The sequence below is a fragment of the Gavia stellata genome, chromosome 3, assembly GCF_030936135.1.
Source record: "Gavia stellata isolate bGavSte3 chromosome 3, bGavSte3.hap2, whole genome shotgun sequence".
Classification (NCBI taxonomy): Eukaryota; Metazoa; Chordata; class Aves; order Gaviiformes; family Gaviidae; genus Gavia; species Gavia stellata.
The window spans coordinates 100736170-100762989 of record NC_082596.1 but is presented as its reverse complement, the minus strand read 5'-3'; the positions used below and the strand labels follow the sequence as shown (position 1 = coordinate 100762989).

Genomic DNA, 26820 nt, shown 5'->3' with positions numbered 1-26820 from the left:
CACTGTGAACTACAAAGTACTGCCCTGGCATACTTTGGCAGGGTAGGGGGGTGTGATAGATAAAATGTCATTGTAACTCATCCTAGCACACGGCAGTTGAAATACCTCTCACGTTTAGCCTCACCAAGGAACATCCTGCACGTCAAACTTTCCAAGATGGGCTCAGAAACACAGGTTCCTTCACAAAGCTGGCAGTCAGTGTCTTTTCTTCCCTTTGTGTTCTACATTTCATCCTGCAAATATAAAAAGGGAATTGTTAGCGGTCCCCTAGAGTTGCTTTTCCCGGGAAAGAGCATGACTGCAGTTCTCCCAGAGATTCTGAGTACGGTCTCTGTACCCAGTTTCCCAGCTTCAGTGTGAACCAGAATATATCCCTGTCATACATAACGTGCGGTGTTAAGTACAGACTTAGCGCATCTCCAAATGTGAGCAAGCATTGTGACTCCTAACCTTCAGGAAAGATAACAAGTAGCCATAGGCAGAGTAAAGGAGGCAATAGTTTTCCAAGGGCAGTCTTGTGTAGGAAGGAACATGGAGCTACAGTGGTCCAAGCCAAGTACATAGGCTGATAGAAGTCTATACTCCCAGGGATTAGGGGTGCTGACTGGTAAACCTCTGACACCTCTTTTCACATGTCCTGTCACATGGTGGCTGGCAGATGGGACTGTAATGCTGCTCCTCCCCTTCCCTCCTGCTAACTTTGCGGTGGTCAGTAAAGAGTGGAGAGCCCGAAGTCCCTGTTTTCCTTCAATGTGAACCTGCAAGGGAACACTAAAAATAAGTTACCTCTTCAGAAGGATTGAAGGTGGAGGGCAGTATCCTCCTACTTTGTGTCCCACTGAGGTGGAATAACTGTAGTCTATAACTGCCTGACTGCATCCTTCTGATCAGTTCATTATATTTGCCTGATGTAGTCAATCTAGATAATTATATGAGGCTCCTCTCCTCTCTAAATGCCTTCTAAATGCTAATGCATTTATTTTCATGTCTTCTTGAGTGAACACAAGAAATACTACTATCTCCATTTCAGAAATGAGAAGCTGCAACCCTGAGACTTGTATGAAGGGAGTCACCCAAGGCCACACTGCAGTTCAGCCTGTGACAGAGCTGGCCAAAAGTTCAAAGCAAGCCTAGCGCCTCGTAACATAGGAGATTCTCCTTCTGAAAGTATCACCATTGCCTAGTGGACTGTTTCACTTAACCCTGCTGCAGATCAATCATTTGTAGAACAGTTTGCGCCTGTTTCCGAATGAGTGCTTAAAGCCTGGGAAAAAACAAAGCATGCTGCAGTCTGTGGATGTAGAGGAGGTTATGTGGAAGCCTGGAGCAAAGAAGGAATAAGAATTAATGTGGGAATCCTCTGGCAGTGTTACGTTTCAAACAATTCTCTGTCATTACAATAAATGGGTATATTTACTTAAAAGCACTGAATAATTTATTAGACAGCGAAATGAACCTGTAGGATAGCACATTCTCTGCAGCCTCACCCACATGGATTAAGAATCCTCAGCTGGTTCTAGGAAAAAGACCAGTAAACAGGTGATCTTCATCCAATTTTTGTTGCAGGTGGCTGTGCGTTGGGAAAAAGAGCTCAGAGCATGCCTTCACAAAGACAGATCTCGCCTCCCAAAACTGGTGGCTACCCAGATTGGGTGATGGCAAGGCATGCTGGTGGGGCAGCAACTGCAAGTAAGCTAGATGACCCCATGTCTTGGTGTGTGACAGGGCCACTGGCTCATGTCCCGCCTCTCCCCAAAGCAGTGGTGAACCCTGCACTGCTTCTGTTGCATTCATTTCACAGCTGCATAAAGAACGCCTGCCATACATAGCGTTGCATCCACTTCCAGAGATGACACTTGGCAGCGAGTTCCTTAGTGTACAGGCTCCCTTTTTTGTTCTGGATTTGTGTAATGTCTAGCACAATGAAGCATGATGGCAATTTCCAGGTAACACAATATAATAAGAATTAAGAGAGCAGTTTGTTTTCATACTGAATCTACCTTTCCCCTTGCAGATTTCCCTTGTGACACATCAGGGAATTGAGTATCGTAGCAATTGAGTAGCATGAGGGCCCTCCAGCAACGCTCCCTCTCCCCTCTGGCTGAAGCCACCAGTGTCTAAGCAGAGCAGCGTTACCTTCTCATGCAGTTAGGCCTTCTACGTTGAAGAGTTCTTCAGAAAGCAGTTGTTGTACTGCTGCTTCAGACTGTCACTGTGTCTTCTCTGCCTTACCAGACGGCACTTTATTAGAGAGAATATTTGACACAAGATTCCCTCTCATACAAAAGAAGGAGAAAGAGGTATTTAGGGTCCAGGTGCTCTAGTCTCAGAAGCTGAAGTCGCAGAACTTGAAGACAGTCCGAAGTAAAGCTGCAGCTGTAGTAATGGCAGAAACTGGCTTGTTGCTTTCCCTGTTCAGAGACTCTCAATGTGTGGACTTTAAAGAAGAGTTGCAGATGAAAATGACATCTATTGCATTCATTCTTTTTTTAAAGGTACAAGCACCCCTGTCTTCTGCACAACTGCAGATTTTTGATGGCCTTTACATATACCACTTGGATAATGGGAAAACATCTACAAAAAAAGTCTGCATTTTAAAATTTTACCATTATGTCCAGATAGCAAAAGCCCACCACTCAACTTTTCTTAATCCCACATTATATTGGTATATAACCAGATTAGCACATCGTTCAGCCTAAGGGGTGTTACAGTGACATCAGATGCTTCTAGTGAGGCTTGAAAATGTAGAATTCCTTTGGCTTCAGTTAGAGCTTTATTTTAATAAAGATGGGAATTTAGTACTTAAGAGTATATTAGTTAAAACTATCAGTATTTATTACACGTGACGGAGATCATACCTAATGTTTTAGGGAAAAAAACGTGAATCTGTGGCATAAACGGTCCTTTCTCGTCACGAGAAGAGGGCTTGCAGGTGCAACCTTTTTAAGGCTGCGCTATGCCCCATCACGCAGAGGCACCGCAGGTGAGGACTGACGGACCGACCGACCGACCAGCGGTTACTGTGAGCTCCCCCGGAGGAAACCTGCGGCTGCCGGATTTACCCCGGTAGCGCTTCTCGGAGCTCGGCGGTGCGTCACCGGCCTCGGCGGGTGCAGGGCTGTCACCGCCGCCCCCGGGCCCTTCTCCCCTCCGCAGCTCCCAGACCCCTCCGCTGGGCCCAGCCCGGCGGTACGATGACGTCCGGCGTTCGCAGCCAATCCCCGCGCCGGAACCTCGAGAAGCGGGCGGGGGCGGAGGCGGGTCCCGCCCGCCTTAGTTGCACGGCAGCGTTCGCCCTCGATGCTTTTGGTCCCTCTGCGGGCGCCGTAGGGGCAGCCCGGCGCCTGCGGTCCCGCGTGCCGCCCGCCTGCCGCCGCCGCTATGGATTACCGGGCGGTGGCGATGAGCCAGGCCGTGCCCGGGCAGTTTGACGATGCGGAGTGCTCCGACGGGTAGGAGGCGGCGAGGGGCCGAGTGTGGGCCGCTCGGGGGGGGGGGGGGCGGGCTCTCGTGGTGCCCTGCGCCGGCGTGAGGCGAGGCCGGGCGGGCCGCGGTTCCCGAGCGGTTCCCGCAGGCCCCGTCGGAACCGCCGGTGCGGGGGCTGGTTCGGGTGTGTCTGTCCCCGGGCGCGGCCGGCAAAAGACGGCGAGCGGGGAGGGGAGCAGGCCTGCAGGCCGCCCGGCAGCGGGGAAGGAGGCCCGGCGGGGGGTGCCCGCCCTCCTGCGAGGGAGGGCGGCTGTGCTGCCCGAGCTACAACGGGAGGTGTGAGGAGAGGCTGCGCGCCCTCCCTCAGCTGTTCAATTGTTTGTGATTTCTGATTCACACCAAAATGGGCAGACCCACCTGCGGACTCGGGGTGGTCGAGACAATTTCACCGTGGTGGTTTTTGATTGTAACGGAACATGTGAAACTGCGTGAGAGAACAGTGGGTTGCTTAAGACAGCTAGTTGCTGTGATTCGTTTTGGAATCCAAACACGTTTTCTGTTGCACTGGAAGTCTAGAGCTTTTCATATTTAGGGGCGAGTGAATAAGGAATGGTCTTGTTTTACGCGTTCAAGCCATTTTCTTCCAGTTTACCATTCATTTAATTAAATGTTGGCTGCCTGCAGAGAATCTGCTTTGGGACATACTTGTTCTGGCAGAAAAACATTACAGACATCAAGACATAAGTAAGTCAAACGGGTTCATTTATCCCACAAATCCTTTTTTAAGTGTAACTTTTTTCATGTAGGTTGTGCTGGTGCCCTGAGTTACCAGCAGGTTGGCTGGCTGCCTCCGGTGAGGTTTTCTGTGATACCTTGTCAGGTGGAAATCTGCTGTGGCAGCAAGCAGAGTGGTTCATCTCTGGTGAAGGAGCTAGCTGACCTGATCTGGTGTGTTCCTCTGATTGGAGTCAGAGGGATCCAAATATGTGTAACTGCAGAACAAGTTAGAAGGCAGCACTGATCTAGTGTAGAAGATAACTTAAATGTAGTCCATGCTTTGAAGGCAGTGGCGTCCTCATATATGCTTGCTTAAAGATAGGTGAAGTCAGAAACATCTCATGGAGAGCTAACCTTGTGAAATCATTTATTGGGGTAAATGTATTGAATTTTTGATGACTGTAACAATCATCTGTATTTGTTTGAAGTGAATTTACGCAAGACCCAGAAACAGCTAAAGAGGGTGAGGTCACTGAGACCTGCAAGTCATGCATGTACAAAGAAGTTAACACTGAGGAAGGAGATGGTGATGATGACAGTGATGATGAAGAGGAAGATGAAGACTGGGACTGGGATGATGAGGTGGGAAGACTCATGAAGCGCCACAATGCTGCTGGTGGATGCAATCCACAGGTATGTTGAAGGCTATTTTGTGAGCATCAAGGATGCCCAAGAGCAGATGGGGCTAACCTGGAGCCTTTGTTCTTTGTTAGTATTATGTTGAGCATAAATGCAAATGGAAATTTTTCCTTGAGAGAATCCCCCCTTTGAGTCTGTTCCTCTGCTATGCTGTGTGTATGTACGCTGTAGCCGGAGCTCTGCTTGATTTCCTTGTCTCAAACCCTATTGCTGGATTCTCTTTGTCACTGCAGTTTTCCTTCTGTTCTTACCTTTCTCAGCTTTTCTTTCTTTGCTCACCCTGATATCTACTGGTGTTGCGTACTTTTTGGTATTTGTCCTCTGTGGTTTTGAGCATCCTCCCCATCCTTTCTATTTAGTTTTGAGACCGTACCTGCTTGTCATACCCTGGGTGAAACAGGTTATGTTTTGGACTAATAGTGAAGGAGGCAAAAGAAAGCATAGGAGATAGAGGGAGGTGCTAGAAGTGGATTAGTTTAGAACGTATGCTGTTGGCATAGAAACTCTGGCATCGTGCAGAATGAAAAGTATGCGTGATGTGAGAACTAGCATCCTTCTTCCCCTCAACTTGGACACTGGAAGTTCAAAACCTCTTTTTCTTATTGAGACCAACATATGAGAATAGTTGAGGTAAGTTAGAGTGATGCTCATCATGGCATATCATGTCTGACTCACAGCATTTGTCCTGGGTGACTTATTCTTGCCTTCAGTTAGCGATTTATGCTGTCCAGCATTGGTGAAATCGTGTTCAAATATTAATTGTGTTTGGAGAAGACTACCTGTAAGGAAAGATACCGTCTTGGAAAGCTTTATCTTTTCATTACCTTCTCATTTTTCTCCTTGTTTCTGTCTGCTATTTCTCTTTCTTTTACAAATGGAAAAAGTGTTAATATGAGAGACTTGCAGCTCAATTCCTAGACTAAATATAACTGTGAATTGGGGCACTTTTCTGAATTTTAACTGATGTCACCTGTATTTTCTTTTCTTGAATTCAATAAAATCTGATGTTAATCCATATCCCTTTCTGGTTTTCTATTTAGAACTCTAGACATAGGCATTTGAGCTGACTTTTCCAATGATACTGTTTGTATTTCAAAGGGCTGTTTAGAGAAGGCAACTTATATTAACAAACCCTTTGTTTCAGGCAAACAGACAGACCCCTAGTTACTATTCAGCAAAAATGTCTACCCCTACAGACAAGGTTTTAAGAAAATTTGAACATAAAATTAATTTAGGTGAGTATAATTGCATTGTCTTCTTTTATGAAAACAGATACTGCTCTGTGACACTCTCAGACTAATTCTGCTTACTTTAGGTCAGAACTCGCTGGAATCGCAGTTAACCATTGCCACACAGATTAAAAAATGGCTTTTGCGTATTTGAAGTTGCCTTTAGTCTCCATTAACCAGCCATCATACCCCTTTCTCTCCCCCTTCAGAGCCACACGGCTGGTGGTTTGTTTTGTGGTGGGTTTTTTTTTTTTCTTCCCCTTGACTTCTCCAGACCACATAAAGTTAAAGCATTTCTTCCCTAGCTTCTCTGTAGGAGCAAGCTGTTTGGCTGGAGGGAGGGTGTCAGGGTATCAGCTCTCTGTTGATATTGTTGGTCATTCTCAAAGCTGGTACCATTTTTTAGACGATTGCAGTCCCCTGTGGTATTAGGGCACTACATTATGCGACAGTTATCTCACAGGGGTAGAGTTCCTGTGATAAGCGAAGAGGCTGCTGTCTTAGCCAGCGTAGTTTGATGTTTCCCATGCGATGGAAATGGCTGCTCAGCTCAGCCTGTTAGGGCTAGGTGTAGCTGTGAGTGGGGCCTTTTGACAGGGTAATCAACAGAGGTTGTGTTTTCCTTCATAACAAAGTGGTTCTAAAATGAAGGTTCAAAAGAGTAGTGCTGGTATATGTAGCCACATACAGCGGCTTTTATACATTTAGCAATTAATCAAACACCATTTCAAAGACATCATGAGGAGGGAATTCTGGAGTCTGTTGCTTATTCTGTTCAGAAAAATGGCATTCGATTGTGGTAAGAGAATGGTGGACAAATTGAATGGTGAGCTGCTATCCAAAAGGCTTTACTTCTGGATGGCATTACATCTCCAAGTCTGTGGGACTGCCTCACTCACCTGTGTTGTTACCTTGTAGTCCTTGAAATGTAGACAGAGTAGAGAGTTTGGTTAACTCTGGTAGGTAGCTAAGCTTCTGGGCTTGTTATAAAGAGCTCCACGTGTGTTTGAACATTGTGTTTGTGGCATATCAGCTGGCAGCAGAATTGCAGGGGCAGTTCCAAACATGGGAAACTTCTTTGGGTTTTGGGGTTTTTTTTTTTCATTTCTTCTTATGTGTTTTTCAGATAAGCTAAATTTTGATGACTCCGTTATAAACAGAGTCACAGAGAAGTCTAGACAGAAGGAAGCAGACATGTGAGTATTACTCCTGGTTCTATTTTCATTTAAATAATTTGAACCCAGAATAGTAGTTCTTATTTCCTGTTGTGATCCTGAGTTTTGATTAAATTTATTAAGAAACACAAAATTTGTAAGTAGTCTGCATGCAGTTTGCCCTTTGGTCTTAAATTTTTTTGGTTTCTGGATCAGTTGCCTAAATCATTCCAAAGTTTTGATTCTTCTGTCACTGCCGCTGGTAGCACATCTGATTGTATTGGTGTAGTAAGACAGAAGCGGCGGGTGTCATTCCACTAGAAGAGACTATTTTATCTCTCTTTTTTTCTAAACAGAGGTCCTTAAGCAGTCCTTTCTAAGCAGAGGTCCTTTCTAAACAGAGGTCCTTCCTTCCTTAAGGAAGCCTTTTTAAGTTTCCTCCTAATGATTTGGTGAGGGAAAGATTTAGTGAGGGAATTTTTTTTTAAGCCTGCATCTTGAGGGTGCTCACGGGGCACGTGCAGGACAACCAAGGGATCAGGCCCAGCCAGCACGGGTTCATGAAAGACAGGTCCTGCTTGACCAGCCTTATCTCTTTCTATGACCAGGTGACCCGCCTAGGGGATGAGGGAAAGGCTGTCGATGTTGTCTGCCTGAGCTGTAGTAAAGCCTTTGACACTGTCTCCCACAGTATTCTCCTGGAGAAGCTGGCGAATCGTGGCTTAGATAGGTGTACTCTTCGCTGGGTAAAAAACTGGCTGGACGGCCGAGCCCAGAGAGTCGTGGTGAATGGAGTGAAATCCAGTTGGCAGCCAGTCACAAGCAGAGTCCCCCAGGGCTCAGTTTTGGGGCCGGTCTTGTTTAATATATTTATCGATGATCTGGATGAGGGGATTGAGTGCTCCCTCAGTACGTTTGCAGACGACACCAAATTGGGCAGGAGTGTTGATCTGCTCGAGGGTTGGAAGGCTCTGCAGAGGGATCTGGACAGGCTGGATGGATGGGCCCAGGCCAATTGTATGCGGTTCAACAAGGCCAAGTGCCGGGTCCTGCACTTGGGTCACAACAACCCCATGCAAAGCTACAGCCTTGGGGACGAGTGGCTGGAAAGCTGCCCATCGGAAAAGGACCTGGGGGTGTTGATTGACAGCCGGCTGAAGATGAGCCAGCAGTGTGCCCAGGTGGCCAAGAAGGCCAACAGCATCCTGGCCTGTATCAGAAATGGTGTGGCCAGCAGGAGCAGGGAGGTGATCGTGCCCCTGTACTCGGCGCTGGTGAGGCTGCACCTCGAATGCTGTGTTCAGTTTTGGGCCCCTCACTACAAGAAGGACATTGAGGTGCTGGAGCGTGTCCAGAGAAGGGCGATAAAGCTGGTGAGGGGTCTGGAGCACAAGTCTGATGAGGAGCGGCTGAGGGAGCTGGGGTTGTTCAGCCTGGAGAAGAGGAGGCTGAGGGGAGACCTTATCGCTCTCTACAACTACCTGAAAGGGGGTTGTGGTGAGGTGGGTGTTGGTCTCTTCTCCCAAGTGATGAGTGACGGGACAAGAGGAGATGGTCTCAAGTTGCGCCAGAGGGAGGTTTAGGCTGGATATTAGGAAAAAATTCTTTACTGAGAGAGTGGTGAAGCATTGGAACAGGCTGCCCAGGGAGGTGGTGGAGTCACCCTCACTGGAGGTGTTCAAGGAACATGTGGACGAGGCATTGTGGGACATGGTTTAGTGGGCATGGTGGGGTTGGGTTGATGGTTGGACTTGATGATCTTACAGGTCTTTTCCAACCTTAGGGATTCTGTGATTATAGCCCTAAATTGTTAAGACAGATACAGTTTTCTCCTGAATGAGCATAATTCAGTGGAGGCAAGAAGATAATCTATAAAAGTGAAAGGCACTGATGTTTACAGGTTTTGTTTTTTTTTTTTTCCTTCCCCCCTGCCTGGAGGAGAAACCTTTGCTTTTGTATGAACTGAAAGCCTTACTTCTTGAGCTTGTCATCATATCTTTGATACAGAATAGCATGTTTTATTCTGTCAAAGCACTGAGTCCATATTTAGGATTGTATCATTTTATTTTCACTTCTGCTAGGTACCGAGTCAAAGACAAGTCAGACAGAGCAACAGTAGAACAGGTAAGTCCTTAATTCATCAAATTTCTCTTTTGACCGGAACAAATAATGTGGAATTTTGGCATCAATGATAAAACTGATACTGTAGGAACAGAGTTTTGCCTTGGAATTCTGTTTCCCTGGTTGTCCTGAAAAGACCTGTTGTTTCTTTATGTTTCTTTCTTGTATGAAGGTTGTACTTGCTTCCATAAACACTTTGGAGATAATTTTAGTGCTTAGCATTGTGCTTTGATCATATATGCAGTGGAGAATTCCATCTTAGGCTTTTATTAAATTCCAAAGAACAGTAAAAAATATGCTGGGTTTGCTTTTTTACTTTTTTCTTTAGCAAGACTGAACTATTATTGGCCCAAGGCCACATAGCTGCTCAATTTCAGTTATGATAGCTGTATCTTAAGAGAAACCTTATTTTAACACATTTAATGCAACTGTGGGCGGGAAATAATTCTCTTACGTCTCTTTTGGAGCTAGCTCAAGGACATACGCTTAGCTTTAAAAAAAAAAAAACAACCCAAAACCCATCTTGAAAGAAAAAGTGAAGTATCATTCTAGAATAATGGCAAAATTCTGAGTGGCTGCTGTTTGGATTATCATTTGATCCTTAAGAATAGTCTGATGCCATAGGTCCTTTAATATGGTGCTAAGAACGGACTGTCTTACTAGGTTTTGTCCTCTTCAAAGAGAGCAATTGTGCTGACTTTTCTGTATTAAATTGGAGGTGTTGGATCCAAGGACCCGAATGATTCTGTTCAAGATGCTAACTAGAGGTGTCATATCAGAAATCAATGGCTGCATCAGCACAGGGAAAGAAGTAAGTTTTATTACAAATGACATGATAGTTGTCTTCTCAGCAAGCTAGGTGGAAGCTTGTGGTGCTCAGAAGATGTATTGACATACTTGGGTTTAGTACTACTTTTTTGTGTGTGTGTTGCTTCATTGGTAGGAAGTTATCTTAGGATAAAATGCAATTTATGTTAAAGGAAACAAGTTTCCCCAAGGATGACAGATTTCTCAGAATACTTAAATGTTATCTTAAATTTGTGGGTCTTGTTTATTGTATGTTACAACTGAAATTTTTTGGAAAGGGTATGTGTACACACAATACTAAACAGTGCCTGAAAAACATACAAACCCAGGTAATTGCTTCTTCATGCGAGACTTTCTTCCATGCAGATCAGACCAGCTTCACATGTCAGCAGACGTGGGTGTGTCTAAATGGTGTAACAAAATTCTGTTAAAAATACTATTAAACTTTCATTGCTTTTACAAAACTAGCATGTTTGTGTGCTGTTACTATCAAGTAATATTGCAGATAATTAAAACAAGACCACAAATTTCCAAGTAAATTAATAAATCAGTTTTAGAACGCCTAGTCCCTAGGCTGATCTGGGTTTCTTCCAAGTCCTTGGATGCTGATTAAAGGCATACTCCTACCCTGTGTAGAGGTGTCAGTGTGAGATATTTGGGCCATGCTTTAGGGCCTAGACAGTGCACAGGCTCAAATTAACCCTTCACATAAGGGCTTGTTTCAGTCTCCAAGATGTGGATAAGGTGGAGTTGTCTTGTGCATTGTTGTGTTTTGTCCTATATGCATTGTCACACCCCTCCTCAGTCTTAGGTACTACTGTAAGCTGCCTCTGGTAGTAAAAGAGATTGCCCTTGTGTGCAGTCTCACTCAGCTGGGTGCCACGTAGGGTCTGGGGTGAGATCAGATCTTTTCCAGGTCTCGGAGCAGAAGAGAGAAGGTTATGTTTAAAGAGTTTTTCTTTAATATTATTTCTTCCCTTCATGATCTGATAGGCTAATGTATATCATGCCAGTACTGCAAATGGAGAGAACAGAGCAATAAAGATTTACAAAACTTCTATTCTGATGTTTAAAGATCGGGATAAGTATGTGAGTGGTGAATTCAGGTGAGTTTGACTTCTACTTGGTTTTACTGGGGAAGAGGTGTTTGAAAGGTGGTAAAATCATCGATGCTAATACTGCATTGATTGGCTAAGGGTCCCTATTGTGATTTATTTCTTTATTTAAAGATTTCGTCATGGATATTGCAAAGGCAACCCAAGAAAAATGGTGAAGACATGGGCTGAAAAAGAAATGAGGAATTTAATAAGGTGATTCTTCCAGTTTTTGTTTCAGCATGCAAAGTTAACTTAAACTTCAAGTTTATAGGAGGTAGTCTCCTATTGCTAGACTGTGGCTATCACTACCTTTTACGGTCTCTGGAGTATTCAGGAAAGTGTCTTAAGCTTCCCTGTGGGAGAAAAAAGAAAGGAGAGGGAGGAATAAAGATACTCTTTTATCTTGCTGCTCATGCTCTAAGCTCTTCAAAGTCTGAATGCTCTGACTGACATGACTGAAAAGCGAGGAGAAGCTAGAAATAGCTGCTGCTGAGTAACAGCACACTGTATGATATAGGTTAATCTAGGATTAACCTGAACTGTGTAAAGATTCTTTGGCTGACACAGGAATGCTTAGAGAAGGGTCAGAGCCAGAATGGTTGTGGCTTTTTGTATTCATTTCCCAGTTGCTCCTCACAGGTGAGAGTTTCCTGAGTAGAGAAGCTCTTACTGTGTATTATGTTTAAAGCAACAGAGCTCCTATAGGCACTAGTGCAATGCAAATAGTAGAGTTTGGTTTTATTTTTTTGTGGCTTTGTTCCTGTGTTACAGGTTGAATACAGCCCAGATACCTTGCCCAGAGCCGATTATGCTAAGAAGTCATGTGCTTGTCATGGGCTTTATTGGTAAAGGTGATAGGTAAGTATCCTTAGAAAATAAAATATTTTTTTTATTAGTAGCTTTCCACAAAGTTTTATTAAAAATAAACAAACCAACCCTTTGAATGTGCCTACTATTACTTTGGGTATTCTACAGGTCACATACATAGACATTTGCCAGCTACTACTGGAGACAATCTGCACAATTCTGAAGCCTCAGTTGTGTACAAAATGAATCCGTAAAGTGGCTTAAACAGAGGTTAAGGCTGGAGAGGCTTGCTAATGATACACGAAGATAGCTCGTTATTTTGTAGTACAAACATTAATGTAGCATGGTCCAAATTAACTCACATTCAAAACAGAACTCCAGTGTCTTTGGCAAGCATATACCAAGCTTTGCTGCCCTTCATGCTGGCTCCGTGCATTTAGCTGCTCATGCCGACTTGCTTGACACACTTAGTGAGCGGAAGGATCAGGTACAGCAGTTAAAACATTTGCAGCTGGTATGAAAAGGAAAAAGTATTCACTTTCTGTTACTTGTGTTGTAATTTTAAGGCCTGCTCCTCTGCTGAAGAATGCTCAGTTATCTGACTCCAAAATCCGGGAGCTGTACCTGCAAATCATCCAGTACATGAGAAGAATGTACCAAGATGCCAGACTTGTTCACGCAGATCTCAGTGAATTTAATATGCTGTATGTTTTTAAACTTTGCTCTGAATTGTGACATTTAAAATGTATGCATTGGCAACCTCTATGTGAGACTACTAATCCACCTTTAAGGGAGGGTGGGGTCCTTTTAGTGACTGGGTTTTGTAACGTACGTAATTAATTATGTAGTTTTTAACCCAGATCTGAGCTTTCTCTGTTTAAATAAACAACCAAACAAACACTCCCCCCCGCCCCAAAAAAACCCCCCACAAACGCCCCCCCCAACAAAAACCCCTTATGAACAAACAAAAAAACCCCTCAACAAGAGAGAAAATTAGTAAGGTATCTTTTTTTTTTCCTTTTTCTCCCCCCGCCCATAACACTGCTTTTTGTGTTCACAAGAAGACTATTTCTTTAAAGTATAATAATACAGCTTGTGTAGAGGAGGGAAAGAATTGACCCAAAAAGCCACTCTGGCCCCAATATGTGAGGTGTATGCTAGAGAAGTATGTTAAGATTGTTTGCTGGTTCTTAAGTTTTAAGCACACTTTGTTTCTTGCCCCTCAATAATCTCCTGTATAACAGTGGTGGAGTTAGTGCAGCTCTCTGTTTGCAGGTATCACAGCGGGGACGTGTACATCATTGATGTGTCTCAGGCTGTGGAGCATGACCACCCCCATGCGCTGGAGTTCCTGCGAAAAGATTGTGCCAATGTTAACGGTGGGTGGGCTGCACTTCAACTTTTGTTCTGTTAGCTGGTTTACCTATCTAATACTGTGTTCACCTGTGTTCTTTAAGGTATAACTGACTGTAGAAGCTGTCAAACTTCTGTTAAAATATTCCCTCTCCTAGGTTCTCATGGCTTCCTCAGGGAGCAGTGTACTGTGCCAAGTTCAGAAGAGTGTAGCCTATTTTGCTAGAAATCATCTGGCTGAAATGAATCACCTGGTTGCACCTCAGATTTACAATAGATCTGAGGTTAGTCCTAGACTGCTTAGAGATCAGTCCCAGTCTGCAGCAGCACTCCCCCAGTCTTAACTTCCCTTACTTAAAAGGACTGCGTAGACATACTGATGTGTTTCCTTCTGTGAGTGAATGCCACATCTGGAATTCCTCAGCTGGAAAGCAGTTACCTTGTATTATGAAGTTCCCTGCACTTACTTGTCCAGGCAGCTGAGGATTGAGGCACAGAGTAATTTATTAAGAGATGTTATCACTTGTCATAGTATCTTGATAAACAAGGTACCTTTATGGTATTTTTCTCTTGAAAATCTGGCTTTCATGTGCATGTTGTGTAACAGACAGACACCTCCTGGTAGGGTGTGTTTCTCCCTGAGGACAAGAAATCTGTCACTGCAGGCTGCTTTTGTCTCCCCCTTTCATTTCAGATTGACTTTTTTCTGATTTTACAGAGATTCTTGAAAGTCTGTGGAAAAAGAACTGTGTGCATTTTGATGCTATGTGTTTGTTGATAACCAGTATGCCAGTTTTTCCTTATTTCTTTTCTGTTCATGGATTTCTAGTAACTCCTGGCTCAGATATTTGCACCCTTGCTCTTTTTTCATGTCTTTTGGCTTGCTCTTCCTGGATATTCTAGTACCTCAGTGAGTTGCAGTGGTTTTGGTGTGTTTTGTTTGTTTTCTGTCACTGCAACTTTCTCTGTATAGTCCTCAGACAGAGACTCTGAGAAATGCCTTGTGTTATGCTCTGCCCCTGTCATTGCAAAGACTTGTGGTTCCATGGGCACAGAGAGTTGTCTCCAAACTAAATTTAATTTCTCATGATGAGAGATCTTCTGAGAATTTCAGTAGGAAATGCTTATTAAGCAGTCCTCAATGTCTTTCACTGCTGTTTTTCAGTACAGAAGTGCAGCCTCCAAATTTGGTTATACTTGCCTCAAGAAACCAATTCTGAGTGTAGTATTGAGGAAAATTCTAATATATTAATGTGTGTTCCCTTTTAGGTGGATCATAATTAGGCTGTACTGCATTTCAGTGGATATTTCTGTTTCTCTGTGGCAAAAGTTTGAGGTCTCCATTCCTTTTTCTTTGAAAATACATTTTTCATCTTAGGCATTGCAAATACTCCACCTGTCTTAAATTGTTTACCTCTTAGCCCCTACTCCATTAAGTCTGTCTCCTGCTGAAATTGATTTGGCTTTTATAATTTATCCAGTTATTCTCCTTCCAGTATTTGTTGCATCTGTAAGATGAACAGTTTTATTTCAGATGGCCAAGAGTCATCTGGTAACTAAACCCAGTATGATGCAGTACGTGCTGCTGAGACTTTCCCAAGTTATCAGGGTCACTGGCTTGCTCTAACTGTCACTTTAACATCACAGCTGTGTATGTTACACATAAGTAATTATGGTTTTTATCTCTGCCCTTGTCTCCTGGTAGACTTTTTCCAGAAGCACAATGTTGCAGTGATGACCGTGAGGGAGTTGTTTGAGTTTATTACTGATCCTTCTATCACAAGCGAGAACATTGATGACTATCTGTCTAAGGTAGGACTTCATGGCCTTGTTGCTTATGCAGGAAGGCTTGAACAATAAAACCAGATCTAGTTCAAGCTCCTTCATCTCATTTTCTCTACATCCTGCTATTGAAGGAAGCTGGTACATGACATTATGTTATGCTAGTGCTTCAAAAATGCATACAAGTCTTTCCCATTTATACCATTATAGGATGATAACACTTTCATTCTATGTTTTCTCAAAAAGTCTAATCATGAAGACTCAAATGTCTGTTTCGGGTGCAACTAAAACCAGGATGCTTTAAATTAGTTCTTTCTTTTTGGCAAGGAGAAGCTCTGCAGGAATACAACCATGCTTACATGGAGAATGGGGTTAAGAATGCAGATTTGAGCAGGATGGGCTGAGGGAGGAAGGGAACAACTCAGGGCAGTGTTACTCCAAGGTACACGATCTTGCTAGCTAAATGTAGCGGCTGGCAGAACACGTTGATTCTAGGAGGAGGTAAACTTACTCAGTGCTGCTAGCAGCACCCATGTATTTCATATCTAGCTGTCAGTCCTCTGTTCCCAGTTCGATGTTTCTTTAAAAAGGGAGGCGGGGTGGGGGGGGGGGAAGCTTTTTAAGTTAATGCAAGAGAAATGGGGGCCACATATGCCGTGCTCAGAGTGGAGGCTTGATGTGTCGTTCCTGGTCAAGACCCCGTGAGCGTGATCCAAATACCAGTACAGCATGGGGATTTCTGGACGTTGTGTACATATTGGATGTTGAATGAGACAGAGCTGTGCTACGTGGTTCCCCTTACTTGTGCTCCTCTGGCTTGCTCAACGTACGTGAGAAGAGCCAAGTTCCAGGACTGGGCACTGCTCACTGTATTCTCCTTACACTGTTATGTCCTGTAGTCATGCTAGGCCTGCCATAATTTGATCTGGGAGGAGCAGCAAGCATGTTTTCCCTCTATTAATAAAGCAGACCTGCAGTTATAGCTGTGCTTCGCAGAAATGTTGGTTGCCATTAGGTGTCGCTCAAGGTGTTGCCATAGGGAAAGCTGGAGCATTTGTAAGTGACAGTGTGGGGTACAGGGAGAAACACAGATGGGAATCATTAGTTGGATTAAGTGATGCGATTCTAAAGAGTGATAACTTTGTATTGTTTTATATTTCTTTAGGCAATGGAAATAGCATCGAAAAGAACAGAGGAGGAAAGATCCAGTCAAGATAAAGTAGATGAGGAAGTAAGTGAGGATTTTTGTTCTTGCTATGAAATCAATATTGACCTTGCCCCTTCTAAACAATGAAAAACTTTCAGTTTTATTTGGCAAAGTGTACAGTTAATAAGAAAAATATTGTTTGTGATACTGAGATGTCTTGAACTAGTTGAGATGTGAAGTATTAAGAGATGGCATGTGTAAAAGCTGACAGTGATAAGGTCTTAGAAGACAAATACTCCATTTCCTAAACCAATGTTTGCTTGTAGCTAGGTCCCTTGATGTATCTTCCAGTTCAGCTTCAGTTAACAAAAAAACCGTGTGGAGAGATCTGATTATGCTAGTGTTTTTGGACCGGTGATACAGAAGCAGGATATTTGGATATATGCATTGACCGAATTGGCTGTCTAGCTCCAGTCCCAGTCTAATTCAGTTCTTCCATGTACTGTTTCTCTCCCTTGCTTTTACATTAAGTGAAGCCATTTCAAGTACATTACAGAAAACTGCTAACGTTCTGGAAAGGCTTGATGTAAAGATAAAACAATTTCTATCTTAATCTTATCTATCTGTGTCAGAAGAGTTTAAACAAAACAAAAAAACCAACTCTGTGTTGAGCAGAATTTGTATTGGTGAGAACCTATTTGTACTGGTTCACGTGGTGTTTATCTTTAGAGTCGATACTGCTTGATTATCAAAGACTTCTTTTTCTCTTGGAGCTCTGCAGGTTTTACTAATTGCTTCTGGCTCAAGCTTGGCCAAAGAAAGAAAGGTTTTGTTGTTTTTTGGGGTTTTTTTTCCTAAGATATCCTCAGCATACAACTTTTGAACTATAGGGTCAGATGCTAGTGTTTTGTTGCAAGCCCATATTTTGCAAACTAATTATTCCTTTGCTTATATAACGGTACTGACCTATAAGAGAGATGGTTTAGTAGCATCTAAGTTCAGTTTATTTCTCTTAGACTTCTCATGTGACCGTGGCTGGTTTGTGTCACTTCCTTCACAAGAGAGTAGAGCTGATTAAGGGCAAACTCTGTGGAGGTGGGGGCACAGCACTTAGTCTATGTGCATATGTGCATTTGTGATCATAAAGTGTACTGAATTTGTACTGGGATTGAAGTGATACCATGAAAAAGAGAAGCAAAATACTTCTGTCTGATCGGGTAGTGACTCAAGTTTGCTGGAGGACTGCATGACAAATTTTAAGTATGTTGTTGTTGATACTGCAGTTAAGTTTTACTGTACTATACTGCTGCAGGAACCTTTTTTGAGTTGGACTGTAGGTTGAAGCAGGTATTATTATATAAAGAGATTAAGTTCTAACAGTGCATTTTAATGGAGTTGCCTCCTGAAGGCATTGTAAACATAGTAATAAAAACACTAGAGAAAATCCTTAGAATACAAAACCTTAGGACTCAAATAGGTTAGGAGGAAGTTGGAAGGATTAGAGAAGTTTGTAATTGGCCTGGTGATAGTCATGCTAAGGAAGGAGCCTTATTAGATCATGATCTATCAATAATATGTAGGTTGCATGTTAAGTCTGCTCCTGCAAAAAAAAAAAAATATACTGGAGTTCAAATGGTAGTGGATGACTGCTGTGTTCATTTTTTAGCTTTTCTGAGCCATGAAATCCTTCATGATTATTCTTTTAAGGATGCATAATTAGGAAGGAAGAACATCACGAAACTATATGTAAATTAGTAAGTCTGGGTTTCCTTTCACTCTACTAGGTGTTTAAGAAGGCTTACATACCTCGAACTTTGACTGAAGTTAAAAACTATGAAAGAGATGTGGATATAATGATGAAATTGAAAGAAGAGGATATGGCATTGAATGTTCAGCAAGATAATGTGAGTTGACATGCTGAGGCACTGAGAAAAAGAGGGAGGGAATATGAATTCTTCTTACTGGAAACTGATAACAACAAACCAAAACAGAAGCCTTGTTACCAAGGCGTGGAGTACTGAATCTAGTGTCATACTTTAAAATTGTCTGGTTAGTACTAATGCTAACATTGTGGGGTTTTTCCTGGTTGTTTTTTGGTTTTGTTTTTTTTTTTCATGGGGGGGTGGGTGGGTGTTGGTTTTGGTGGTTTTTTTAGATAATAATTTTCTCTGGGCGTGAAGATTTAAGACTCGTATTTTGATAACATAATTTTCTTTCTCTCTCCCGGGGTGTAGATTCTCTACCAGACTGTGACAGGACTGAAGAAGGATTTGTCTGGTGTTCAGAAGGTGAGAGGGTCTTTTTGAAATGCTTCCTTTTAGCTGTTTTCAGAGAAGCACTTGTAAGGAGTACAGAGAATGCCTTGTCTTGCAGCTGACACCATGAAGGAAGGCTCTTGTCTGAAGAACGAGCATTTATGTCTGGGATGGGTCTGGCATGACAGTGTGTCTGCACACACATGAATTGCTTCCCTGCACTGTGGCTGATGCTGGGTTGCTTGAGAATGAAATGATAATCCTTGCTATGGCCATGATCTCTAAAGTTAAGGTGGAGAGGAGGGATAACGTTTTCCAATTATGGAAAATGTAATTGATTTAAATTGTAGCGTGACTATAAGTTTTGATATGTTCGGGGTAGCTTTGCTGTAATTATTGTGTAAAGAACATGCTGCAGTATAAGCATAAGATACTACGTCTTAACTATATTTGAAAGACTTGACAGTGACACTTCTGTAAAGTATGTTAGATGAGAAGTTGGGTGCAGATCAGTCTGTAGCAATATAATTCAAGGCAGAAGCCCTATGTGGATTCCCCCTCCTTCCTTTGTAAGTGTTATCTAGCAGTGGTGTAGGTTCTTTTTTTAAAATGGAATATAAACATGGATGGGATCAGGCTGTGGCACAGTCTCCAGGCTTGTTTAAGAATAAGTGAGTTTTCCAGTGTAGATATGTGTTTGCAATAAAGCCTACATACAGTGCCCCCCAGGTAGATTTGGGTATGATCTAAGTATGATTAAAAATTGACTTCCAGATAACGTTAGCAAATTGCTGTTTAACTTATGGAAATTAGTTTGGGAGTGCCAGTACAGCTGTGCTGTGAGCCCTGACCTAAAAGATTCTGTGTTGTACATTCTAGATTGCTTGTTCTTAGTTTGGATTAACCTACTTTTCTTTTTCTTGACACTCGGTGATGGCTGTAATAAAGGAGATGGCACAAGCTCACTCAAGGGTTTCTTTGCATCAGATTCTGTTTCATTTTTTTATATATATATGTGTGTGTGTGTATATTGTCATTAGGCTTCTTTGTTTTGGTTTGATATAAGTCTTTCTTGATGTGTCTTGCAGATTCCTGCACTTCTTGAAAAGAAGGCAGACGAGTCAGAAACAGACTCTGATGATGATGGCAGCTCAGAGGCCTCTGATTCAGCCTGTAAAGAATCTGTACATCCCAAAGATAAACCTGCTGAAGTTAGCGTGGACAAAAAGGTCAGCTGGCCAGGAATTGTTTATTTTTCCCACCTCTGCCTATGTGACAGGAAAAAATCCAAACTTAGTTCTCAGTGGTTCTTGCTGCTACTTGTCTGAAACAAGCTATGAATTTCTTTTGTTGTGGAAAATGAGAGCAGAGAAAGTGAATTTCATTAATGGTGTTCTTATGTAGAGGAACATTTAACATAGCTCTCTGTAGCCTAGACAAAGCTAGAAGAGAGATCTCCGCAGGGAATTCTAAGGCTAAGCAAAGCAGAATTTAGTGGAGCCTGGGCAGCTCTTCAGTGCCTCTGGCTACTCTTCCAGGCTTTGGTGTGCAGGTTGGTGGTGGTGTCCCTGATTAACCTCCTTTTGCCCAGGGAACTGAGACCACTTGATCTATAGAACTGGAGACTTGGTGACAATGTTTGTACCACAGTGGCTTTTGCAGTACCATTAGTACAGACTGGCTACCTTTGCTGTATTTGTCATATAAAAATGCAGTGCTCTACTGGACACTTTCTACCAATCTAGAGCTGCTGCCTTTCAGATGTGAAGCAGGGAAGTCGTTGTCACTTTTCATCCTTATGGATAGGTTTTCATTTGGACTTCTTTTTCTGTGAGTAAGATGAGATTTTTGGTAACCTATGTGTTCAGCTGTAGGTTGAACAACTGATTAGCAGCAATTACTTCCACCCCCCACCCCATTATGCTAACTTTGTGTTTTCCAGTTGAGTGTAGTCTCTGTCTGGCACAAATTACAGTGTATTGCAGTAGCATAGCACCCTTTCTTGCCAATCCTGATGATGATCAGCTTGCTCTGAGTTACCACCAGTTACTGGATCAGTATTTTTGCATGACATACAGAAACACATACTGTAGTAGCCCTGTGGGTAGCAGAAAACCTAGATCAGGCATCCTGTTGTAATCTTGGGTGTAAATAGCATGCGTTAAGAGTGCCTCTTGTTCCCTTTTCGTCACAGGTTGCATGGAACTTGGGTTTTAACTAGTTTGAATTTTGCCTTGTCATTACCAGTGTGCAGCTCTTAGCTCCACCCCCAATCTATATTTCCTTTTTCCTTTCCCTTCACCATTCCTGTTGATTTTTTTTTAATTTTTTATTTTTTCCTCTTGATAACCTTATTTTTTACGTGGTGTGTTAATTAACTTGTTAATGTAACAATTGATTGACCTGCTCAAAATCTCTCATTCCTTCTGGCTTTAAATGAGTGGTGTTTGGTCCTTTACAGGAAAGGAAAAAGATGGTTAAAGAAGCCCAAAGAGAGAAGAGAAAAAACAAAATCCCAAAGCATGTGAAGAAGCGGAAAGAAAAGACTGCAAAAATGAAGAAAGGCAAATAAAATCAGCTTTGGCTTGGGGAAAGGGATGGTTTGTTGTGGGTTATTTAGTCACCATCTTTTTTCTTTTATTTTAAAATTAAAAATACTTTATTTATATACATAATTAATTGTGAGGGTGGTTTTGGTAATAACATGTTGTAATTGTCTGAACAGAGTATATGTCATGGGTTTCTCAATAGGAAAGAATGAGTTTAACACTTGTGCGTGTTAAAATCCTTTACCTGTGCAGGTTTAACCTGTTGTTAAACTCGCATTGATTTGTTCCTGGGATCTTACTCCCCTGCCTCACACTGTGTACAAGCTAGTTCGGTTTGTTGCAGAGCAGTGATTCGATTCAGACAGGTTCTTGGAAGAGGGGGAATGGTGATTCAAAGGCCCATGCCTTCTTCACAATATGGAAGCAAATTGAGCTCGCAGGCCTCTGCAGGCTGTCACAGTCACCTGTGGATAACCCTGCGGGCATTGAACCTTTGCTGCCTCCCAGTGCTTGTATCACCTTCAATATTTTCTTACTGAAAGCTGAGTTTTGTGATTTGGAAGGCAGCTGTCCTCATTGTCCTGCCTGAAGTAATCAGCCAGGCATACCCAAACAGACCAAAGCCTGATTTCCCATCCCGTCCCGCCCCCCGCTTGGATCCCAGCATAAGGCACTGTTGCTCTTAAGAGTATTATGAACCAGCTATTTTGTAAGCTGGTCAAATGAGTATTTGCCATCAAGATTAACCATGTGTGTTCGAATTCAAGGCTGTGTAAAGGCTTGTGGCAGGACCTCTCTGGGGCTAAGGCGTCCCAGCTCTTTATTAGGGAGAAGTTGGCAGAGCTCTGCTCATAAGTGACCTATTTGGGCTGGGGCAAAGGTGTTGTACAGACCGCCTTCTCTCTTTGCAGCTGCTTTGGCCACTGAGGCTGACAAGTCTTGGGAGAGGTGTCCTGTTCGTGCTGTAGCACATCAGCTGTCTTTCCCACTGCCTGCAGTTTCAGAACTCCCTGTGCCAGCACAGAGAAAAGTTGTGATTCCAGTAAATGTCTTGTATGTTCTCCCACATTAGGGCTGGAGTTGATTCCCTGGGGATTTACGCTTGCAGGACATATATCCTCTGACAGAGGACGGCTTTTATCTACCAATGGATATCCAACAATGATGGGTGGGCCAGGGGCAGGGTGAGACTTCCTTCTCTCTGCTCCTCACCTCCCACACCTAAAAGATGATGTTGGCCAATTGCACACATGGTTGCACTCCCCAGTTTGACCTTCACAACCTCTTTGGTGCCTTTGGCTGGAAGTTTGGTAAGAGAGAAACTGGTTGATGCTTCCAGATCTTTCTCTTCTGTGTTCCCTTTCTCCCTATCCATGCAAGGATTGACAGCACTCATGTACAGTATGCATGTAAGTGTAGACAGTATTGCTGGAGCATGTTGGGAAGCAAGACTGGTATTTCCTCAGCAAGTGGGGATGTTTGTTGGGAGACTGAGATGACGTATCTGCATTTTGGAAAATGGCATTACATCAGGTGCAAGAAGGGGGGCAGCCTCTAACTTGATAGTGAAAGGAGGAGGAGGAGGAGGTGGAAGACCTACATCCAGAGGTGAGGGAGTACTGTTGATGGCCGTTTGTCTTTAATGCCAAGGGCTGAGATGCTGCTAGATGTATGGACACATTATTCCCTGCTTTTCCTTGCCATCATGGGAGCTTGCGTAGTGACATAATCAGTCACAGGCAGCCTTGGTGATGGCTGCGCTGGACCTGACTGGTTGTGTTCATAGGTGCAGTGCTGAAAGTGACTGAAAGAGTAACAGCTTTGTGCACTTTGCCCTTGAAATCCCATTGTATCGGAGATTCTTCCTGCTGGCTGGCAAGGCTCTGATGTATGCATCTGCAATAGCAGTTGTGGTTCATGAAGGTGTGTGCACCAGGAAGTGTGTGTAGGGAATAGGGGTTGGGGGGGGGGGGGGGGAATTGTGTCCAAATGCTGCCTTCCTCCAGCAAGAGGGTGTACACTGGGCAGACCTCAGCGTTTTTGGTGAAGTAGGCTAAGCGTAAGTGAATCTCTAAGCAGCTGTGTGTGCTTTAACTTTGTGTAGCTCAGCAGTGGATGCCTCCACCAGGAATCTGGTCCATGGCTGATCAGTGTGGGTTGGGGGTTGTCAGGCAGAAGAGACAACCTTCTTTTCATTGGGGCTGGGTGCTCTGAAGACAAGGATAAATAAATGCATGTTCTTGCAAAGAGCCTGGAAGCCACAGAGACAGAGTATGTGGCCCACTGTGGGGTGTTCACCTCCTTTACCTGAGGAGACACTTCAGAGAAAGGAGGCTGCTATCATCTGTGCTTGAGGGAAGCGGAAACGTCCCAGCCCACACAACCTTGTCTTCCCTCCAGGCCGTACACCACAGCCTGATCAAGTTTGCCTAGCTCTAGCCATCCTGTAGCATGACGGTGGTCCTGAATCAGTCATTTAGGATTGGAGCCTTGCTTGCAGTGATGTGCAGCAGGACTGCCTGTGCAGGCTGTGCAAAGCATGAGCTGTCTGCCTCAGGTGTTTTCTCCAAGGCATGTTTATGCAGTCAGGGTGTTTGCAGAGCACCTGAGGTGGAGCATGCCAGAAAAGCCCATGTTGTGCAAATGCAGATGTCCTGGGAATCCTGTTGCAGCTGGGCATGCACTTGCTGAGGTGGGCTGTGAGTGCAGTTCATGAGTCCTGGCCATTGCAGGCTTGAGATGTATAAAGTGAGGCAGTCCACAGGAATGGGGTGGACTGTGAGCTCTTTGGGCCAGGAGCATGAGATGAGCCATCTTCCTGGTGATCCCTGAAGCAAGAGAATGACCATTAAGAAATGTTAGACATATCTACCACAAGGTACCAGTCTGATAGGGGGTGGGGAGGATGGGGATGGGATGGGGTGGCATGACTTTGTGTCCTGTGCTGAAGAAAAAGCTTCAAAGTTCAGAATAGCACAGATACTCAGTTATGCTCTACGGATATCAATGTATGACAAGGTAGGGTTCCCCCCCCGCCCCCCGAGATTAGGATCTGACACTTTTGTTTGCCATAGCAGCATGTTTATGGTGTGCCCTGCTGCTGGCACCTGTGCAAACAGAGTAGTATTGCCAGGGCAGGAATACCAGTACCTTGTATAAGAAGAACTGGGCCACAAAGAGCTCAAGGTAATGCTTCCCCTTTATCTTCCATACTCTTCCCCCAGCTCCCTCCTCTCCCCAAGACTGCACTTAACTGGTAGGGCTCTGGGGTCTCTTGTGGGCTGTTGCAAGTGGCTCCATTGTGGAGCTCAGCTGATGGCACACCGCGCAAGAGAACAGACCCTGGAGAGGTGGGCTGTGGGGTGGCTGGTGGGCTGTGGGGTGGCTGGTGGGCTGTGGCTCCTGGAGGTGACCCTGAGAGGTTACCACAGCGGTGAGGCTGAATTGTGGGGGTGTGATACCTACCCCTAAGACTAAGAATTCCCTTCTGTTGACTGCAAACATGTTCCTCCGCTGCTCACTGGGTGTTCCAGTGTCAAAGTGGAGCATCCACATTATTACTATTTTTTCCCCCCTTTTGAACGAGAACATCTGTACTGAGCTCATGGCATAAACTCGATTGCTTTGCCACTGTGGCTTTGGGAATGTTTCTGCAAGCAAGGCTTTTTATATTGTCTGATATGTTGTTCAAAGCACAAATATTTTGTTATCCGTCTTCTCCGAAAATGGATTGGAGTCCAATTCTGTCAGGCAATCGGTATGAATTTTTACAGCTGCAAAAGCATAGTTAACTGTCAACTGCTTTAATACTCCTTTCTGCCTGAAGTAGAAACACTAAACATCTAAAATCCTAGTTATGAAATTGAAGCCCCTATAGGTAAAATTTTCAATGGGAAAATGATGTTATGTTTTAATTTAAGGGGCATAGAGGTTTCAAGCTGAAGACAAAACATGTTTGACCAAATCTTAAAACTCAACGTGCTGCTTGCAGTTCCAGCCTCTGCATCACCGAGTTGGCACAGGGAAGAGTGTGGCCGAGGGGATGGAGCAGCTGCCTTGTGAGGAGAGACTGAAAAGGCTGAGTGAGACACCTCCGTTTGGGGAGGAGAAAGCAAAGCAGTGAGATGAGAGGCATTTAAGAAGTCATGAAAACAGCAGACAAAGTGAATGCAGAAGTGCTCTTCACCAAACCCTGCAAATAGTGGAGCTAAGGGGATCTAGCTTAAACTAGTGGGGGATTGGTTTAAAACGGGCAGGAGAAGGTGCTTTACACAGAGTGGGCTGTTGGTGGGTTGCAGCAGAGTGCTGCTTATGGCATTGGCACCAGCACAGGTAAGCATGGGCTGAAAATTAGCTGTGTAATCTAGGAGGCTGCTCATTTTTTTAATTATTATTATTTTTTAGAACAGGCTGAGCATATGAAAGACATCAAATTCTTGAGCATGGGTCAAATGCTTGGAAAAATGCACTTCTGGGAATTTGCGGCCAGAAGATTTAGTGACATTTGAAAGCTTAAGTATGCAGAGTGGGAATATTTACAACTCTGCTATCAAAGGTAAAAATGTACAAAATGAATTAATCCTGTCTTCCAGGGCATTCCCAAGTAGTCCCATCTTCCCAGTCATTCAGTGGGAGAGGACTGGGAGGGAGATACACCTAGCTAAGATATACTAAGTTCCAAAAAAGTTCATCAGTGGGGTGTTGGAGTTTTCAGGGGGGGGTGGGGGGGGGGGTGTCACAACCCTACCCCCCATTTCCCTGAAGTCTCACAGTGCCATATGGCTGGTTTGCACTCTGAGCAGTTGGCATCAGGCTTCGTCTCAGTTCCGAGGTCTGTCCCAGGCTGGTATTAATTTGTTGCTTCTCCTACGCTATATATTTCATTATCTGTAGCAAGAGAAGCATTGGAAGGTGGAGTTTTGTGGATTTGGTTCCCCGTGATGAAGCCAGTAAAACCAGCTTTGCATGTAAGGATATGTCTCCTTAGAGGGTTTTCATTTCCGTGCTGAAATACTTTGATTAAACAATGCAAAACTAGCTGTGGCAGGCTTGCTTTTGGCATGTGTGCTCAGGCAAGAGTCACACCTGTGGTCCTTCGAGATAGAAAAGAAGCGAGGCCGATGTTTTCTGAGGACTGATGTGTCCTGCAGTTTTTGGTCACAGCTAGTGGAGAAGCTAATGATGACGGGTTGCAAAGGTGAGAGATGGATTCCAGAATACTGGATTGTTTACCTGGTTCTCCAGCTGGATCTTTACCTGCTATTTTCACCTGCAAAATTGTACAGCCCATTTGAGTACGATACTGTAAATATGATGCACAGATACAGAACACGGCAGATGCTTTGTCTCTGTGTGCCCTTCACCCTGGGCTTCTCCCTCAGGGTGCGCTTTCAGAATGATGGGGGACCAGCTGAGGCTGGAAAGTGTGTAGGGGTCTCTTGTCTGGTTACGGGGACCTGCCTGTCTTCACCTCTCCCCACTAAGGAAATGAAAGGATTTGGACACTCAGTGAGTGAAGGAGGACCTAATGAAACTGTTCTGTTACTCTCAATGAACTGTTAAAATGTTCCATGGTAAACAAATTCACAGATTGTTTAAATGCAAAAAGCTAACTGAGAATTTATTTTGAACTTTCTAGGGCATTGCTGTAAAAATAAATGCATAATTTTATAACTCA

General features: G+C 43.7%; 1 protein-coding gene across 1 annotated transcript; it reads left to right on the top strand.

Annotated features, from left to right (window-relative positions):
* The first annotated feature begins 3366 nt into the window (after positions 1–3366).
* On the top strand, positions 3367–21184 carry RIOK1 (RIO kinase 1). The gene is made up of 17 exons (XM_059815361.1): positions 3367–3452; positions 4632–4836; positions 5987–6077; positions 7198–7267; positions 9307–9349; positions 10065–10157; positions 11147–11259; positions 11383–11463; positions 12022–12108; positions 12624–12761; positions 13333–13436; positions 15116–15222; positions 16358–16423; positions 18124–18243; positions 18574–18627; positions 19683–19823; positions 21056–21184. Exons 1-17 carry the CDS (start codon positions 3382–3384, stop codon positions 21164–21166), a joined length of 1695 nt encoding a protein of 564 aa, XP_059671344.1. The 5' UTR covers positions 3367–3381; the 3' UTR covers positions 21167–21184.
* Positions 21185–26820: the final 5636 nt, after the last annotated feature.

Bases quoted from the DNA above. Each gene is read 5' to 3' on its own strand.
- RIOK1 (XM_059815361.1), top strand. From the start codon at position 3,382: ATGGATTACCGGGCGGTGGCGATGAGCCAGGCCGTGCCCGGGCAGTTT. The intron at 12,109-12,623 runs GTAAGTATCCTT...TGTAATTTTAAG, and splicing joins TTTATTGGTAAAGGTGATAG to GCCTGCTCCTCTGCTGAAGA. The intron at 12,762-13,332 runs GTATGTTTTTAA...CTCTGTTTGCAG, and splicing joins CTCAGTGAATTTAATATGCT to GTATCACAGCGGGGACGTGT.